Consider the following 17440-nt stretch of genomic DNA (forward strand, 5'->3'; position numbering starts at 1 on the left):
GAAATTTTTACATCTTTCAACAAAGCGGGCAGAGAAGTGAAACCATCTGAAAGGGCTTTTGAAAAGAGCGACTCAGCACTAGTGGGCCGGGCTGTGGCTCCTCTATCCGGGCAATCTGTGCAGCATCTTGGGGCGGGGAGGCTCAGGCTCAGCCGCTCCTCCCGGCTCTGCGGCCTCCACCAGGGCTTCAAAGCTCGGGTTGGCGGAGCGTCCTAGGAGGGAATCGGACACCCCACTCCAGGGACGCCCGCTGACTCGCTCTGATCCCCTGGCGCTGCTGCCTGACCATCTCGTCACTCACGGGGAGCCGGGGGTGTTTGTGCGGCTTTTCAGCACTTGTTAGGCAAGAAGTGGGAGGCTTCACGCGGAACTGCAAAAGATGTTTCTTCTCCCCAGGGCCCCAGCAGTTGGGGCTAGGGCTGATCCATCATTGCAAAGCTCCCTCTGAGAAATGGAACGAGTCGGCCCTGCCCGGGGGAGCAAAATGAAGGGCGCGTGGGGCCCCTGTCCCGGAGCCGTCTTGGCCCAGCTCCCGAGGAGGGGCGTGGGCTCGGTAGTCTGAGAACTGCCCAGGCAATGCCTCCGGAATCCCGCGGCGTGAGCAAGCCCACAAGTGCGGGTCGGGGTGCAGTTCTGCAGTTCAGGGCGCTCATGCACCTCCCTTCCCAAACCTTCCCAGGTCCACGTCCTGCAGGGAGGGGCTTACACTGCGAGGATCAGACACCTGCACTAAGGCAGCCGGTGGGGCCAGGCGGACGCTGGATTCTCAGCTCCTGAGTGTGGCTCATCCCGTGCCTCAGCGTCCCAGACGCTGGCCCCTTCCCTGCCGCTGTGCTCTCCTCCTCCAGGTGGGGGGCTGCGAGCTCTCTGACAGGCCCAGGTGGAATCTGAGTTCTGAGATCATCCGAGTCCCTCCTTCAAGCCTCCGTTCCACACGTATCAAACTTCTGGGGAGATTTTTGAGGAAGCAACACGTTTGAGCCAAGACCCCATGTTTGAAATTCTCCAATAAATCCCTCCCAGCTGAGCCCTAAGGGCCTGCCTTGCTTCGACAAGCAGGGACGGCAGGAAGGGGGAGGGTTAGAAAACTTCAAACAGGACCTGCGGTTGTGGGGGCTGGGGGACAATGCAGAGAGAGGCCACCGACCACAGCTCAGAGTTAATTAGAGAGACCATGGTGGCACCGAGGTGGCTCTTTGCAGGGGTGCCCCGTCACCGAGGGCTAGGCCTGGAGGGGGAGGAGACACAAGCCACATTTAGGATGGGTATTTGTGGCCCGCTGAAAGGTCCCAGTCAGGGGGACCTTGCCCTTCCACCAGGAGTTTCCAGAAAGCTCAGGCTGTGTGTAAAAGTCTCATCTGGGCCCAGCCTGGTGGTACAATGGCCGACCGCAGTTTGGTTCCCTGGGCACACTTGAATACTCACCCAGTTCACGTGCCTGCACGTGCCCAAGACCCTGAGGAGTTGGAGGGCTAGGGAAAAGGGGTCACAGTGTGATAAGCCCCTGCCCTCTCTTTTTTCCCTTTGTGTGTGTGCACTATCATGAATAAAATTTTAAAATTTAAAAGTTTCAGTCGACATTGAGGGCCCACTGTTCCAGGCACCGGCTGCCTGTGTCACTGGAGAGAGGGGCCATCATCGCTCCCACTCTACAGATGGGAAAACTGAGGCTCGGAGAGGCCACGTCACCGTTGAGGGCAGATCTTGGTGTGGGGGAGCGGGTCGTAACCAGAGCCCTCTGGCTGGCCACCGGCCGCAGTTGGGGCGCTGGAGACCAGCGGAGGAGAGCCAGCGGCCGGCACGCCCTCCCCTCGGCTCTGCCCCTCACACTGTCCTTGAGCTCAATCAGGTGCTGGTGATGTCTGGCCCAGCACTTGGGGCAGGGCCTCCCCAGCTTCCCGGCGACAAATGGTTCTCATTTGAAAGGGAGGTTATAAAAACACATGCCCAAAGACACTGTCAGGGAGCTGAGGATTAATCTCACTTCAGTCAAAGACCATTCCAAATATTTTTCTGGGGGGAGTGGGGGTGGGCAGCAGCCCCGGTTGGGAAGGAAGTTAGGCTCCTGGCGTGCCCTTCGGGTCGGCCGTCTTGAAGGCATGTCATGATGCAGGCTGTGGGGGCCGGGGTCACTTCATACCTGGTCAGGCGGAGTCTGAGCGAGGAACCTTCCAAGGCTGGCCTCATGGGAGGCCTGTACGCCACCCTGCAGCTCCCACCACGATTCAGTATCTTGGCATGGCTAGGGTGGTTTAAGTTGCCAAAAGGAAGGGAGGGATTAGATGCCTGGGACATTTTCATTTTCAGATGGTGTTAAAAAATAGAATGCTTTTGCCTGGTGGCTTAAGCAGAGGCCCGCAGAACAGCCAGGGAAGGGGTGCTGCCTCTGAGCCCCCAGCTAGACACCTGTGGGCCCCACAGCGAGTACAGTTCAAGCCAGGGAGCTTGTGGGGGCTGGGGGCCCACTCCGCCTGGAGCCGAAGCCAGTGGCTCCCCAGCTGCCCTGCCTGGGCCCCTAAGTGACAAGCCGTGGGGCTGGGGCACAGGCCTCTACGGTGGGGCGGTGCTGAGCCTGTGAGCAGGCCTCTCTCGGTTCTCATAACCCAGCAGCTGCATTTACTGCGAGCCGGGGTGCCCGCCAGTGAGCTGCGAGGTAGGGACTTTCATTGTCCCCGATTGACAGCTAGGGAAACTGAGGCTCAGGCTGCTTGCCCAAGGCCTGGAAGCTGGGTGACAGTGACACATCACCTTCAACATTCTCGACAACTTTTCAAAGTGAGGGCTGCTGAGCTTCCCGTGTTACAGATGTGGAAGCCAAGGCTCGGAGACGTGATCGACCAGGCGCTGCTCTCCCAACAGGGAGCGCGGTGGTGGAGGCTTGCAGTCACAAAGCCCAGCCGGACCACGCCGGCAAATCCACGTTCCAGGGCAGAGTCACGCTGGGCCCAGCCTCAAGCGCTCTGGGTCCACACTGGCTGCTCCTCTGCACGCGAGGCTGGCGCGGTGGGAGTGGGACCTCTGAGGGCGTGGAACGAAAGGGGGCGGAGGACTGGCCTCCTTCCAAACAGACATCCGCAGCGGGAGGCCGCTGGATTCATTTTCCGACTTCTCAGCTCTGCTTTCGCGAGGGTCCGAGAGTGAGCAGCACGCGGGTGGGGACGTAGCCGCAGAGCGCAGCGAGGGCCGGCGCCAGACTGGGCGCAGCCAAGCGCCCCCTCGCGGCCTGACCGAGTGCGAACCCGCTGCTGGAGCGCGGGGTCCTGGCTGGGGTGGGGGTGGGCGCGTGCTACTTCCACCTGCCCCGCAACTCTGAAGGGCCTCGTTTTACAGCGGAGAAAACAGGCCAGAGGACAGCATGAGAAAACTCCTGTCCTCACCTCCCCCTGCCCAGGTGGGAAATGGGACCCAAAGGGAGTTTGCTGCAAAATGCCTCTTTCCTGGGGTCTGCGCGGGGTGTACCCGGCCCCTACAGTGAACTACCCTAGGGGGCTCCCTGCAGCCGGTGGGATGGGAGGCAGGGGCCCCAGCCCTGCAGCTCTGGCCAAGGCCACATCACCCCGCTACCCCAGGAGGCAGCGCTGATGGGCGGTAGGGCCGTGCTAAGTCTGAAGCAAATTCTGGAAGAGCCCTGGGAACCCCCGCCCCCCCCACCTTGCTCTCTGTGACACCGGCCAGAGAACAGCAGAGACAACTGCGTGCAAAGCCAGGAGCTCCTGCTGGATGGGCAGGTCTAGGGCGGACACGTCTAGGGGCCCTGTCTCCCTTCCTGCCCACAGTGGAGGGACCCTATGGGGCCTCCCAGCCAAATTCTCTGCTGAGATTTCCCCAGCCTCGTGTCAGGCCCTGAGCCAGGCTTGTAATGGGTTTGACCCAGTTCCTCCTCTGGATACCCCCTGTCCTCCGACCCTGGCTGGTTTTGGTTATCCCAGAGCCCAGGAGAAGTGGCATCGAGGACCCTGAGCGGGCCTGTCTGACGTGTGAGCCCTGCTTACCCCACCCCAACATGGCAGGCCACCTCTGGCAGGTGAAGCCCTGAGCTGCCCCTGGTCAGCTGCGTCTGCAGAGCACTCCCTAAAGCCTCAGCTTCCTCATCTGCTCAAGGAGCCAATCCCGACCTGCAGGGCAGGGCAGCAGCGTACAGGGACGTAGCACTGCTGTCCGGAAGTGCCCGCTGAGGCCACATGCCCAAGCACAGCAGCCTCCCTGAGGACCATCCTCACTTAGGACGTCCTGTGCCCCAGGCCAACCTCTCTAGAGCCCAGGACTTACTGACCTCCCCCAGGAGTCCTGCCTCCCTCCTGCCAGGAAACAAAAGCCATTTTAAAAGTCTGTTTGGAACACAAAGATTCTTTTCTTTTTTTCTTTCCTTTTCTTTGTTTTTTAATTGCCAGAGGGTGTGGGTGTGCTTGTCAGAGACAGTGAGGGGAGGTGGAGGAAAAGCACGCCCCCACCCCGTGAGGCAAGGTCATGCTGTCACTCCTCCATCCTCCATCTCTCCACCCTGTCCAAATTTTATACACACATGCACACAAACCCTGGCGTGCATTTCCAGCTGCTGGGTCTGGGATTCAAACCACTGTTGACCATGTGGGACCCAGTTTCCCTAACCACTGGGCAACCCCTGTGGGCCCCAAGGATTCTTAAACAAGGTATGCATGGAAAGCACCAGCCCTAAGGAGAAGGCCGATAACTGGACTATGTTACCAATAACTGTCCACTACAAGGTGCTCTTTAAAGGATGAAAGGGAAGCCGCAGGTGGGAGGAGACACCTGTGCATGTTTAGGATAACGGACTGCCTTCGACCATGTGTTAGGCCATTGAGAAGGTCTCGATGTGTTTTTCTATGCAAAACGCATCATGACTTTCCCGGGGCCGAAGATAAGGAATAAAGGGAGGGAAAATGGGCAAATGACTCACCAGGTCGTCATGGAAGAACACATGCAACCGCGGTGATGTACAGCTTTTTTTCTACTGAAGTTACCCATTTTGGGACCAGCAGATGGCATTACGGTCATATCGGCGGACTCCCACGTAGTCAACTGCGGTTCAAGTCCCGGACCCGGTGACTTAAAACTCAGGCACATGTATGCGCGTACCCAAAAGGAAGGAGGAGAAGGGATTGCCGCATGGCCATCCCCCTGGAGAGAGGGGTGAGTTTTAGCTTTCTGTCTCTCTGCCTCTCTCTCTGTCTCTCAGGCGAGCACACACACCCTATAGCAAAACTCTCTAGAAAAAAAAAAAGTTGCCCCTTGGAAGAATATCGTTTCCTTGAGGACGTGGAGCAGCTGCAGCTGTCACTCAACGCTGGTCTGAGTGTCAGCGGCTACGCCCAGGTTAGACGTGGCTGTGACCACTTCTGAAGACCATTTGGACATATCGACTACCTCTGAAGACGCGCCTCCACTCTGCCCCAGCAATCCTGGCCCCAGCACGCATTTCCCCAACCACTCATCATCCTAGGCCTGCTCCAGGGTCAGTACCACACTGCTTAAAAAAAAAAGTTTTTAGAAAGGTTTTAGGTTTACAGAAAACCCACGCATCTCCACATACTCCACACCCAGTTCCCCTGCTGCTGCCTTACGCCAGCCTGGTCCACACTGTCTTCATTGGCTGTGCAGTGTCTCTACCTGGAAGAGTGAGTTCCTCTTTTTACTATTTCCTGTGTTCAATTGCTTAATTATTGTGGACTTCTATTCCTTTCATAAACATTTTAGCATTTTAGAATAACGGCCAAATTATCCCAGAATTCTCACTTGCAAACTTTTAAACTATTAATTTCTTCCATGGCAGACTCTTCCTAGCGCAATCCACCCCAGTCCCAGCCAGCCCGGATCATGGCATGGGACGGTCTTGGGATGAGAACCTCGGACTTTCCCATGCGAGTCCAGCTGCATTACTGCAACCTGGCCCTTGCTTGAATTTTAAAAATGTTTATTCCCTCCATGAGTGAGAGACAGAGACACAGAGAGACAGCACTCCTAACAGGGTCCTGACACTGCGGTCCACCCCCACCCTCAGCTAGCCCTGGCCATGGGCACCCACCCAGGGAGAGCTTGGACCTCCCACGTACCTTGAGGAAATGGTCGTGGGCATTCTTGCCCGGTCCCTCTCTTGGTAAGATACCTACTGCATTTCCTGCCTTCATCGGGATGATGGTGGCTGTCACACTGTCACACCATTCATGCGGTGATCCCCCTCAGCCTTAATGCGTGATTATGGAATAGACTGCCGAATTCAGACAGACAATATTTGAATCAGGATTTTTATACCCACCTTCATAAGCAAAACAGGGCTCAAATAATTTGGTGTGTGCGTTGTGGTCGTCTGGTTTGGACTGACTTCTCTCTTAAGGTGAGCTGGTTCGCTTTCCTCTTTATCCTGCTTTCCAGAATGAGTTCTGTCGGAGGAGGGAGGGCTGTCGTTTCGGAAATCTAAGTAAACTTGGCGGATTTGTTCTAGGATGTATTCTGAGAGAAGGGGTAGAGGTCGTTACCTTTTTCCAAATGGTTTGATAGTTGTTTTTCTTATGCTAATTTTGACATTCTATATTTCCAGATATTTAATGCTGTAGAGTTACTAGGAATATTCGTGGTTAATCTCTGCTCTATCTGTAGTTACTTCTTAATTCTCACTTAATTTGCATCTTCATTCTCTCCTTTGGTCAGAAGTTTGTCTACTCTTTGGTCTTTTCAAAGAAAACAGTTTTGATTTAGTTTATTACTTCTATTTTTGTCCAATGTCCCGCTTTTTAAAAAAATGATTATTTAATTTTATTTATTCATTCATTTATTTTAATTTGACCAGAGAGAGACACTGAGAAAGAAAGAGAGAAAGTCCAAAAGCAAGTCACCAGGTCTGGGACTTGAACCGTGGTCAGTCATGTGGGAGTGTCTAGCGCCTTAACTACCATGCCACCTGCTGGGCCCCCAATCCTGCTTTTATTATAGCTATTCTTTCTTTGCAATTTCTTGTTGATCTTTCTTCAATTGAAAGTTTTTTTTTTTTTTAAGAATTATTTATTTTAATTTTATTTATTATTATTACTATTTACTATAGGGCATGTACACTCACCGGAAAGAGACAAGAGAGAAAGAGAAAGCAAGCCTGCCAAGTCTGGGACTCAAACCGCAGTTGGCCATGTGGGCGTCTAGCACCCTAACCACCATGCCACTCACTGGCCCCCCTTACTTTGTTTTTCATTGTTCTGTTTTTTTAGATACATTTAAACTATCAAGTTCATTGTATCTACTGCTTCAACTGTGTCTTGCAAATTTTGAAGTGTAGTGATTTCATTATTTTGTGCTACAATTTTAATACGTTTCCTTATGATTTCCTCTTATTTAGTAGTATGTTTTGCATTTTCCATGTACAATTTCGAAACTATCACTTTGTCATCGATGTCTAATTATATCACCATCTGACCAGGGATGAGTTTAGGTATGACGTTGCTCTCTGGGATTTACCAAGCTTCTTGAGCAGCTTAGTTCAGTCTTGATATGATCTATGCTGCGTTGAAAGTTCTGTGATTATTAATTAGGTTATTCAAATCTGTTATATCTTTGCTCACCTTTTATCAGTTTGACTATGGTTTCTGAGATGGGTATATAAGATGTTCAAGTGCAATTGCTGATTTATGTTTTCTCTTTCTTTTTTTGAAAAAAAAAAGTATGATTCTTTTAAAAATAAATTTTAAGCCCTTTGCCATAGGGTGCATGTGCTCACTAGAGAGACAGAAAGAGACAGAGAGAGGCAAAGTGAAAGATCACCTGCCATGGGGAATAGCCACGCTGCAATCCCTTTTTCTTCATTCTCGCCTCTCATTTTCCTTGCACACATTCTTGGTGTGACTTTCTTTTCTTTTCTTCTTTTCTCTTCCTTTTTAAGAGAGACTTTTGCTATAGGGTACATACGCTTGCCAAAAAGACAGAAAGCGAGAAATCACCCTCCCAGTGGGAATGGCCACATCTCAGTCCCTTTTCCATTCTCCTCTTGGGATTTTGAGCATGCATGCACACAGGCCCGGAAAGAGTTTTAAGCCGTTGGGTCCAGGACTCAAACAACAGTTGACTACCTGGGAGTCCAGTGAGGTAACCATTCCGCCATCTGCTGGTCCTGCCCAGTGTTTCAGTCCGCCAGGTTCAGGATTCGAACCATGGTTAACCAAGTGGGAGACCAGTCTTGACCATCATCCACCTGTCAGCCCTGCTGACTTATATTTGTTAGTGCCCGAGGCTGTCTTTGGTGTCTAAGGCCCACGTGTGCTTCCTTGGAATCTCCAGACCCAGCGACTCAGAGGGACGCGGTGCATAGGAACACAGCCTGGCTTGCCACCGTCTCTGCTGAGCGAAACATCCATCTTGCGGGTGTCCTCATGCCACCGAGGGAGGAAACTGCCCACTGTGACAGGCAAGTCAACGGGCTGCAGCCATGTCAGGAGGTGACACAGCCGGAGGGGGAAGCCAGCTCTTCCAGCCGCATGCTGCGTACTCGGTTTTCCCATGGCTTCTTGCAGAATCCTCTGGGCTGCTCCTCTCCCCTGCTGTGGGGAAGAGCCAGAGATCTGGAGGGAGGGCCTGGGGTGTGGGCTAGAGGTGCTGATGCTCTTGTGAGGACTCTAGGGGTCCCGTGAGATGTGCGCTGAGCTAGGGGGTCACCTGTCCTGGCTCCTTCCTGCCAAACCTGGCGTGGTGGCAGCTGAGACTGCGATGCGGAGCCCAGAAATGCAGGGGTTACTCACCGAGGCGAGAGCTTCCAGAGTGAAACCTGAGCTGGTTCCTCGCAAGGAGCGCAGAGCCTGTCTAGCCCGAGGCCTCCGGAGCAGCACGTTGTCTGTCAGGAGTGGTGACTCAGGGCAGGTGAGCAGTGGGGGCAGGGCTGCGCGCGCACCAGGAGCCATGGCCAGTCTCCAGCCCTGCCGGACCCTCTGAGATGAGCACCCACGTTCCTGCCAGGCCTTAGTGAGGATCCCCGGGGCTGCTGCCAGGGAAGCCTGCCTCCCCGCACTCTCCTGAATCCCTCGCTGCTGTGACCTCCTCACGCAGGGGCACTGCAGGCTGCCAGCCCTTCTAGAGGATTAAAGGCTGGGGGGCAGGGAGGCATCTGTTCCCAAGGAGCCCCAAGGAACGCTGACCTCTGCTGGCTTCAGACAAGACAGCAAACCAGGCAAAGAGGTTAAAACAAACGTTTATTTAACAAATTATATTAAGAACACAGACAATCACACAGTGAAACTTCCCTTTGCCAAGTACAAGTCACCTTGAATAAATACGTGGTAAGGGTGTCATTCCTAGGTCCTGTCTGAGGCCGACAGGGTGGCCCGGCGACTCGGGCCCTTTGCTGGAGGACAAAGCCCTGTCTCATGGTGATGACAGGCACAGCTACCCCCGAGCCTGAGTTCAGAACGGATGGAGAAGGCCGGGCCTGCCTGAAGGCGCCAGGCAGCCTGAGTGGAGACCATCGGCTCTGTGGTGACAGCGCAGGAGCCACCGGCCTGGAGCACCGCTCATGGCACAAGGCTGCTTCCTTAAGGACCCCCTTTGCTCGTAGCCTCAGACCCATTGGTTCTTGGAGGAGCTACGGGCTCAGGGTCCCCCACAAAGGGGGGTGCCAGCAACCCCACAGGCCTTGCGGAACCCCTTCTGGGTGGAAGGGGCCAGGCAGCTGGGCTCAGTACCCATGGCACAGTGGTGTGGTGACCCGTGGGGCCCAGGGGTGCTCAGAAGTCCTTTCCAGGACCGGAAACAGGCCATCCTTAGGCATGTGGTTATGACGACGCTGTTCCAGGGGCTCGGGGTGGCATCAGCTTCTGTCACTTACCAGCCTGCCCCTGGGGACAGCCAGTTCAGCTTCTTCGTCTGCACCAAGGAGCAAAGGACGTCCAAGTCTGGGGTTTGCTTTTCGGGGGAATGACAGAAGTGTGCTTCAAGTGCCTGGCCTCAAGCCTGGCACGGAGGAGGTGCTGAGTACTCTTCGGTCCCCTGGTCTCCCACTGCCATTTTGGGTCACACAGGGACCACCAGCCGCCAGGTGTCAACAACTCCCACGATGGCTCGGCCACAGGGCACTGAGCAAGGGCAGGCGGCCAAGCCTGTTACTTCTCTACCTCCACTGGGGCTCTCATCTCCTCGGGCAGCAGAGGGTGTGGCTGGCATTAGTTCTTGGCCTGGGGGGGCTTAATCACATGTCTGCAAGTGAACTTGGAGTGAATCACACTCATCACCTTTGTGCCATTTGCGAAACCCTTGGGGAGATGCCCTGAATTTTCAGAGGAAAAGGGGAGGCAGCAAGGGCCCTGTGCTCTGGTTAGTTTTTTTCGGGAGGGGTGAGGGTGCTGGGCAGGGACAGCAGCACCAGCGGGAAGGGCTAGGGGTGGGTGCCCGGGACGAGGTCGTGCATGCACTTCACATTTCCAAGAGAACCTGGTCCTTCCCTTCCCGCGGGACGGGGTGGGGGCTAGTGAGGGGCTACACCCTGCCCCACAGTAGAGGAGGTCGCTCAGGTGCCCGGGTGAGCTGGGGCTGCACGAGCCCCCTCCCCCAGCAGGCGCTTGCCTTTGTGCACACGCCCTTATTGTCACCCACACACTTGCTCACCCTCACCCACCTCCCAGAAGGTAAGAAACGAGGGTTAGGAGTAGCCTAAAATCTACCACAGAAGACACCAACTGTCCATAACACTGTCCCTCCTAATCGCGTCGAGCTGCCATCTAGGACCAGGGTCAGTCAGCGTCAGCCTACGTCAGCAATGCTACGGAGGAGGGGATGGCTCCCACTCGCCCTCCTCCCCGTGGCCTGCCTCGTCCCTGCAGGAGGATGTGCAGGGGTGTCAGAATGGGTCCCAGCTTGGGGGGCTGTGGCATCAGGGGGCTGTGGGCACCCCTCTTCCTTTCCCAGCAACCCCTCCTGCTCACTCTGCCTCCCTGCTCACTGGCAGGGGCCCACACTGTCACCCGAGCTGTCCAGTGCTACCTGCGGCTGTGGCAATGCCTTTTGCTATGGGGAGGCCAGGGAGGGCCTGCGGGTCCGCCTGCCCGAGGGCAAGGAGTGGGGGCGAAGGACAGAGTGCACAGACCCGAACGCGGTGGGCAGGAGGAGCCAGAGCTCCACCCAGCCTCCCACACAGCCGGCCACCGGGTCACTCCTCTGCTGGGCTTTGAATCACACAGGCCACTTGGTTCGGGACCAGCCACCTTGACAAGCAGCAGTAGACACGGGTTCTCATGGGGCTCCTGACCCCCAGAAGCACCAGGAGCTTTATGGCGGAGACATCTGAGGCAGCCCAGCGGTTCTCCCTGTCGAGCACCGAGGGCAGCGGCCCCGTGGCCGACCCCAGGGGCCTCCCAGCTGGGTCCACCAGGGGTGTCCTTAGGTCTCAGGAGAGGTGGGAGAGGTGGCCACTTCCCTAACACACAGAAATCAAGAGGTATCCAGACAAGATTGGGGGCAACCGAGGGGCCTGGGGTCTGGAAAGGGAGGTGCTGCCGTGGGGACATGAGGTATTTGTGACCCTGCCCGCCCCCTGGCCACACGCCAGCCAGTCTTTCTCCTGCTGCCGGGACCCTGTGGGCACCTAGGTGTCGCGGGCCACCTCAGCAATGGCGGCAGGGACAGGTGTGCTTGGGGAGGCAGCAGCTCCCTGCACCCCCCATACCACCTCTAGTCCGCCAGGCCACCCGGCGACCCAGAGGCATGACAGCCACGTCCTATGGGACCAGGACAGACAGCACAAAGCAAGGTGGTGCCCAGGCTGGGGCCCGAGCCCTGGGGACGGCAGTGACGCCCACTCAGGGCAGGCGTGAGGAGTCGTGAGGGTGCCAGCACCTCTGACAGGGGAAAGCTCTGGCCCAGCTCTGGGGCTTGGGTCCAGGGCTTTCCGTGGCCGCTTGTTCCTAGGGGTGGATGGTGTGGAGGCCCAGCCTGGTTCTGAGGAGCCGGTGCCTGCATCCCTCCAGGCCCGGTGCCATCTCAGAGCAAGGGCATGCCTATTCCCAGGGTGGCCCAGCGGAGGCAGTGGGAGCTGGTGTTGGCACGCGGGGCCCATGCTGAGCCCTGCCGGGCGTGAGTGTGAACACAGTGTCCTGGGCAGCAGCCATCCTGGCCTCGTCCCCAGGCGGGGACATCCAGTGTGCTGACCAGGTGGTGAGTCCATAGGAGTCTCGAGGGGTGAGGTCCACTCAGGGGCGCCTCTGCTTCCCCCAGCATCGCCCAGGGGATGCTGCGAGACGCTGGGGGCCGTCGGTCCTGCCAGGCCGGTGAGAAGGGCTGGCTCCACAGCAGCCCTAGTGGGGCCACCTGTAAGTCTTGGAGGGTCCTCTGCGAAGCCACCACCCCTGGATCTTCTGGAGGAAACAGTGGCATTGTGGGGTCTCCCACGGTGGGCGACGGTCAGGAGCGAAGGGAGCTGCAGGATGACCCCGGGCACTGGCTTGGGGCAGGGTGGACGATGACTCCGTGGAGGGGTCAGGCTTCTGTGGGGCGGCTGGTCATCACGCAGACACGTTAGGAGCTGCTGGTCACGACGGCACACACGGGTTAGTTACGATTAGAAACGATGCCCCCAGGGCGCTGGGGTGTCACGTCAGGCAAGCTGATGACAGAAGGGACAGTCCATTGCTGTCAGCCCGGCTGGGCTAAGTGTGTGGGAGGGAGGGCTGGCAGGAGGGGCGGGGGCGGGGAGCAACCCGCAGCCCCGGGCCCTGTCAGTAGTCTGGGCGGCAGGTCTCCTCCCCGTGGCCACAGCCGTGGCCCCTCAGGACTGGGGAATCTGATGACACCGGGTGGGGCTGGGTGGCAGCCTGGCGGCGGCGCTCTGCTCTGTGCGGAAGCTGTACTCGTACTGTAGGACAGGGAGACATGGTCAGTCCCTAGACACCCCGAAAACCCATCCGCGGCCGTGGACAGCGCGCGTGAGGCTGAGGCCACCCCGCTGAGTGGCTAAGCACTGGGTGGCCGGTCGTCCTATGCTGGCTGGAGGCTGCCCTCTGCATGTGCACCTGGGCACGTGGGCTGTGCACCAGAGCTGCGTGTGCACGGGTGTGTGCGCACGTGCACATGGGGTGTGACAGGCTCAGGAGGGGACCATCAGACCTTCTGCAGTCTCCACCTGCTTCCGCATGGCAAGACCTGGCACCAGCAGGACAGAGGCACACGTGAAGCCACCTGCGAAACCACGGTGCTCCTGTTTTGAGAGATGTCACATAAGCCCAACGTGAGCCCAGGCTGGCCTCTGCCACCAGGCCCTGGAGACCCCTGACTTGCCACTCCAGCGAAGGTTTCCTGAGCACAGTGGATGACAGGTGCTGTAGTGGCAGGGCGGGAGGGGGCTGGTGAGCTGCTGCGGGGCATGACCCCACTCACCTTCCTCGGGGGGCTCAGAGGTACTCCTGGTGAGGACCATGCAGAGGCCACACAGCTGGCCCGGGGCTGCCTGGCGGAGGGGACCAGCCCTCACACTGCAGCCTTGAGCTCAGCTGACTCTGACCCTGGGTCACCGGGGTGATGTGGGAGCCTGGAGGAGATGCAGAGCAGGGGAAGGACCCTGGATGGAGGGGCCTGGGGTGAAGGCCAGGGGATGCGACATGCAAACGTGAGCAGGCACCTGGGCAGAGGCGGCAGAGGGAGGCCTGCCCCCGCCTCTGGGCACCATGGGGCTGCGGTGGGTGGGGCATGACCAGGACGCTCCCCCTAAGGCAGCAGGCACCTGGCCATGCCGGTTGGGGAGGGAGGAGCTTGGAGTTCGGGTCAGGCCATGGCTGCCCTGTGTCCTATGTATATACAACCCCGAGCAGCAGAGTGGCCGTAACAGGGCTTCCCTGCGGTCCAGAACCCAGCGGAGCTGCCTGGCTGGGCTCAGCCTGGGCCGGAGCCGGCGTCCCAGGACACCCACCTGACTGTGGACTGGGCGGGACACTGTGATGCAGGCGGGGCCAGTCCACTCCGCGGGAGGCCAAGCACCGACCACGTGGGAGGCTGGGCCCGGTGCAGTGTGGGGTCCCCATGGTCCTGCCCACCAAACACGCTGGCAAGGCCCGCATGGAGCAGGAACACAGCTAAGAAGGGCTTTGGGCTGGGGCCAGCATGTGGTGTGGTGGTTAAGGCACTGCACTCCCACATGGCTGGCTGCGGTTTGAGTCCTAGACCCGCTGGCTTGAAGCCGGGCACTTGTGGGTGTGCACCCGAAATCCTGAGAGGAGAATGAAGACCAGTTTGGCGGGGTGACTTCTCACTCTCCCTCTCTCTTTCTCTGTCTCTCCCTGGAGAGTGCGTGTGCCTTACAGCAAAAACCTGGAGGAGGAAAAGGGCTTTGGGGTCGGAGTACGTGAGAATGGAGGGCAGCAGGAGGCGTTTCTGGGCGGCTCTCTCTGAAAGTGGGAAAGGAGCCTGTGTGGTCAGCGGCCTGCGTGTCAGTGCTGTCCACGCCACCCTGCCGGAGACCACAGGCTGGCCCCGGACAGACAGACAGACCCAGGCTGCGGCTGAGACTCCCCGTGCCGTGTGGACAATGGGGTGGGGTAGGCGACCGAGGGCTGGGGACTGAATGGCATGATGTGGCCCTCCTGATGGCGGGCAGGACTCAAGGCCACAGGGCGGCCAAGGCAGGTCTCCTCTCCGCTCTGAGCACCTGCGAACTCTCCAGCCGGACCACAGGAGCTCAGGGCCTGCCCCACCCCACCCTGCCTCTGGTCAAGCACTAGCTGAACATCTGCTGGCAACGCAGGAGGGCCCACGGACTGCTCACCCTGGCAGTCCTCTCTACCCACCAGGGCACAGGGCGGTCTGGGGATGCCAATCCCAGAGGCTGCCAGGCACTGGAGGAGGGATTCTGGCAAAGGTGGGGTCATACTGCCACCTGGTGGCTACTCGGGTCCATGCATGCAGGGAACAGCTATAAATACCCTCGCGGCTGGCCGCATGGGCACCCACTGACGTCCAGTGTGTTGGGTCCCAAACAACTCAGCAAGACCGCCACCTCCGGAGGGTGGCTGCACAGGGTGTGGGGCGGCCACAGGAGGATGCAGAGAGGGCTTCAGGGGCAGGTGGCACTGTCTCTAACATGGCAAAGGCCAGATGGGGGAGTCCTGGGAGCAGTGGGTATGGAGGTGGCAGGAACGTGGGGGCCTCGGGTGGAGGCCTCCGTGACATTACCACTCAGCAGTGGACGGTGGCGGGGACTGTGGGGCCATCGGCCGAACCGGCGGCAGAGCAGGAAGAGCAGTTTGGGCTAGAAATAGAGTGGCTTTGCCGGAGGAGGAGGGTGAGGTCCTCCAGGAGCCCCCAGGGCAAGGAGGCTGGGACGCGGGCGCGAGGGGTGCGAGGAGCTGGGCTCCGGAGGAGGAGGGTGAGGTCCTCCAGGAGCCCCCAGGGCAAGGAGGCTGGGAATGCGGGCGCGAGGGGTGAGAGGAGCTGGGCTCCGGGAGTGGGGGCGTTTCGAGAAGCGCACACGGGGTGGGGGTCCGGAGACCACAGGAGGGGCCTGCGCCCTGATGGGAGGGCCCGAGGAATGAGCAGGGCAGAGGCTGCGGGCTGGGCCCTTCGCAGTGCTGGTGGCCTGGCGGCAGCGGCTGGTGGACAAAGGTGCCAGAGAGAGCTGCCTTGTGGGCAGGAAGAGACGGTGTCACGGGAGCGGGTCTGGGTGGGCCCCTCTTCCTTCTTCTCGCACCCAGGGTGTCACAGTACACACCCTGCCTTTCCTGACAGCGAGAGCCCAATGTCGCCCAGGGTAGGACTGCTGTCCCCTCCCCCCAGGGCCGTTTTCCCTTTTTAGGTTATCTCGGCAGGAGAAAAGCACTTCCCCCTTGTTTTCCCTAACTCCCAAATGAAATTTCAACATATGTCCCCCGACATAATCCCCCTTAGGCTGCAGCTAACCCTTCCCACAGACGCCCGCCTCTGCCTGGGATTGCTCGTCCCCGGAGTGTTTGCCCAAGAGACTAGAGCCGCTTCTGGAAGCCCCTGCACTCCCTTGGGCAAACAGCAAGTACCTTTGAAGGTGGATTTGGGCCTGAATCTGTTTACTCAAGACATTAGTCTCCTGCATAAGAAAAACCTGCACTCGCGTACAAACAGCAAATCCTTTTTGAATTAAAAAAATTTTCAATTAAAAAGCATTTGGTTCGCAGAGCCAAGTCCAGCTGAGCAATTCCCAGCCGGGCGCCCTCTGGTGGGCACAGGCTGACATTGCAGCAGCCCAGCAGCCAGGCTTGGGGGCCTCTCCCAGGAAAGAGATGTCACTGTCAGGGGCTCTGTCTGGGCTTCCCTGGGCACACAGGGACCCTGCACCTAGTGGGATCAGTCCTCCCAGGTCACAGCCTGCAGGTCTCACTTTTCTCCCGGCCAAGTCAGCGTCCTGTCGGTAGGACGTGCGACCGTGCCTCCTGCTGCCCCTGGAAGGCAGAGTCCCTTGGCCCCAGCCGCCGGTGAAAAGGGTGATCAGGCTGGCTGGGTCTGCTCCAGGGAGCCCCGGGATCAGCCACAGCTGGCAGCGGAGCGCTGTGAGTGTGCACACGGGTCTGGCTGTGAGCAGAACCAAGGCCCGAGGGAGGCCCAGCTGGGGAGGTTCTGGCCCACCCCGCACGGCAAAGGCGGTGGCAGTGTTCAGAAGCACCTGGTGACTTCGGTGGCTAGGCAGATGGCAACCCGCTGCCCGAGACGCCTCACAGGAGGGGTCACATTAGGGAAAGGGACGTGCCTGCCGCCGCCTGGCTTCCCGCCTCCCCGATGCAGGAGGGTCAGGGCGATCAGGTCCTTCCACCCAGAAAGGGCAGAAAGGAATCGTTCCCAGCACTGCAGGTGAGGAAGCCGAGGCCCAGGGAAGACGTGGCCCCGAGGTCCCCGTGAGCTGGAGCAGCCCGGGGAGAGCGTGGGGCGGCCAAGCTCACGGTGGGAGGCTGGGTTGGGGCAAGTGTCTGTGCCCCCCTCTGGGGTGCAATTTGGGGGGGTGTAGGGGGCAGACCCACAGATGTGAGCTGACAGGCAAAGACCGTGAAGGGACGCAGAAAGGCCTGGCAGGGAGTGGTCCAGAGGCCAGGGCATGGGGGGTGGCTCTGGGGCAGGGGCAGTGACAGGGACAGGCCTGGAGTTGTGCCCCTGCGCCTCAGGACCTGGCCAGGTGAGGAAGTGGAGGCAATGTGAGGGGCTAGGCTGAGGCCAAGGAGAAGGCCCTGCTCAGGTGGGCGTGGGCGACCCCGAGGTCCTGAGAGAGGAGATGGCCAGCCCAGCGAGTCAGGGAGGCCCCGAGGGTCTGCGTGGAGGCCCCGCCTGCCTGCTTCTCCCAGGCTCTCCTCGGCATCCTGGGAGATCCCGGCAGGCTGGGGCCTTAGCTCGCCCTGTTTCCAGATGCGTCAAGCCGACCCTCCTTACTGGTCCCTCTGGTGATTCCTGCTCTGTTCACGCCAGGTCTCCATGTCCTTCCCTCCCCCAGCCCTGGCTTCTGAAACGGGGG

The 17440-nt window shown here is 58.7% G+C and overlaps 1 protein-coding gene across 3 annotated transcripts in view; it reads right to left on the reverse strand.

Annotated features, from left to right (window-relative positions):
* Window positions 1-9168: 9168 nt before the first annotated feature.
* Window positions 9169-17440, reverse strand: part of MVB12B (multivesicular body subunit 12B) — a 195176-nt gene continuing 186904 nt past the window's right edge. For 2 of the 3 annotated variants that reach the window (XM_027774056.1, XM_006154107.3), the window contains exon 10: window positions 9169-12835. In XM_027774056.1, coding sequence (XP_027629857.1) covers window positions 12749-12835 — 87 coding nt within the window. In that variant the 3' untranslated portion in view covers window positions 9169-12748. The remainder of the gene's footprint in view (window positions 12836-17440) is intronic. The other variant, XM_006154109.3, reaches the window with a different exon arrangement.

The sequence above is a fragment of the Tupaia chinensis genome, unplaced genomic scaffold (genome assembly GCF_000334495.1).
Source record: "Tupaia chinensis unplaced genomic scaffold, TupChi_1.0 Scaffold000394_1, whole genome shotgun sequence".
NCBI classification, from domain to species: domain Eukaryota; kingdom Metazoa; phylum Chordata; class Mammalia; order Scandentia; family Tupaiidae; genus Tupaia; species Tupaia belangeri.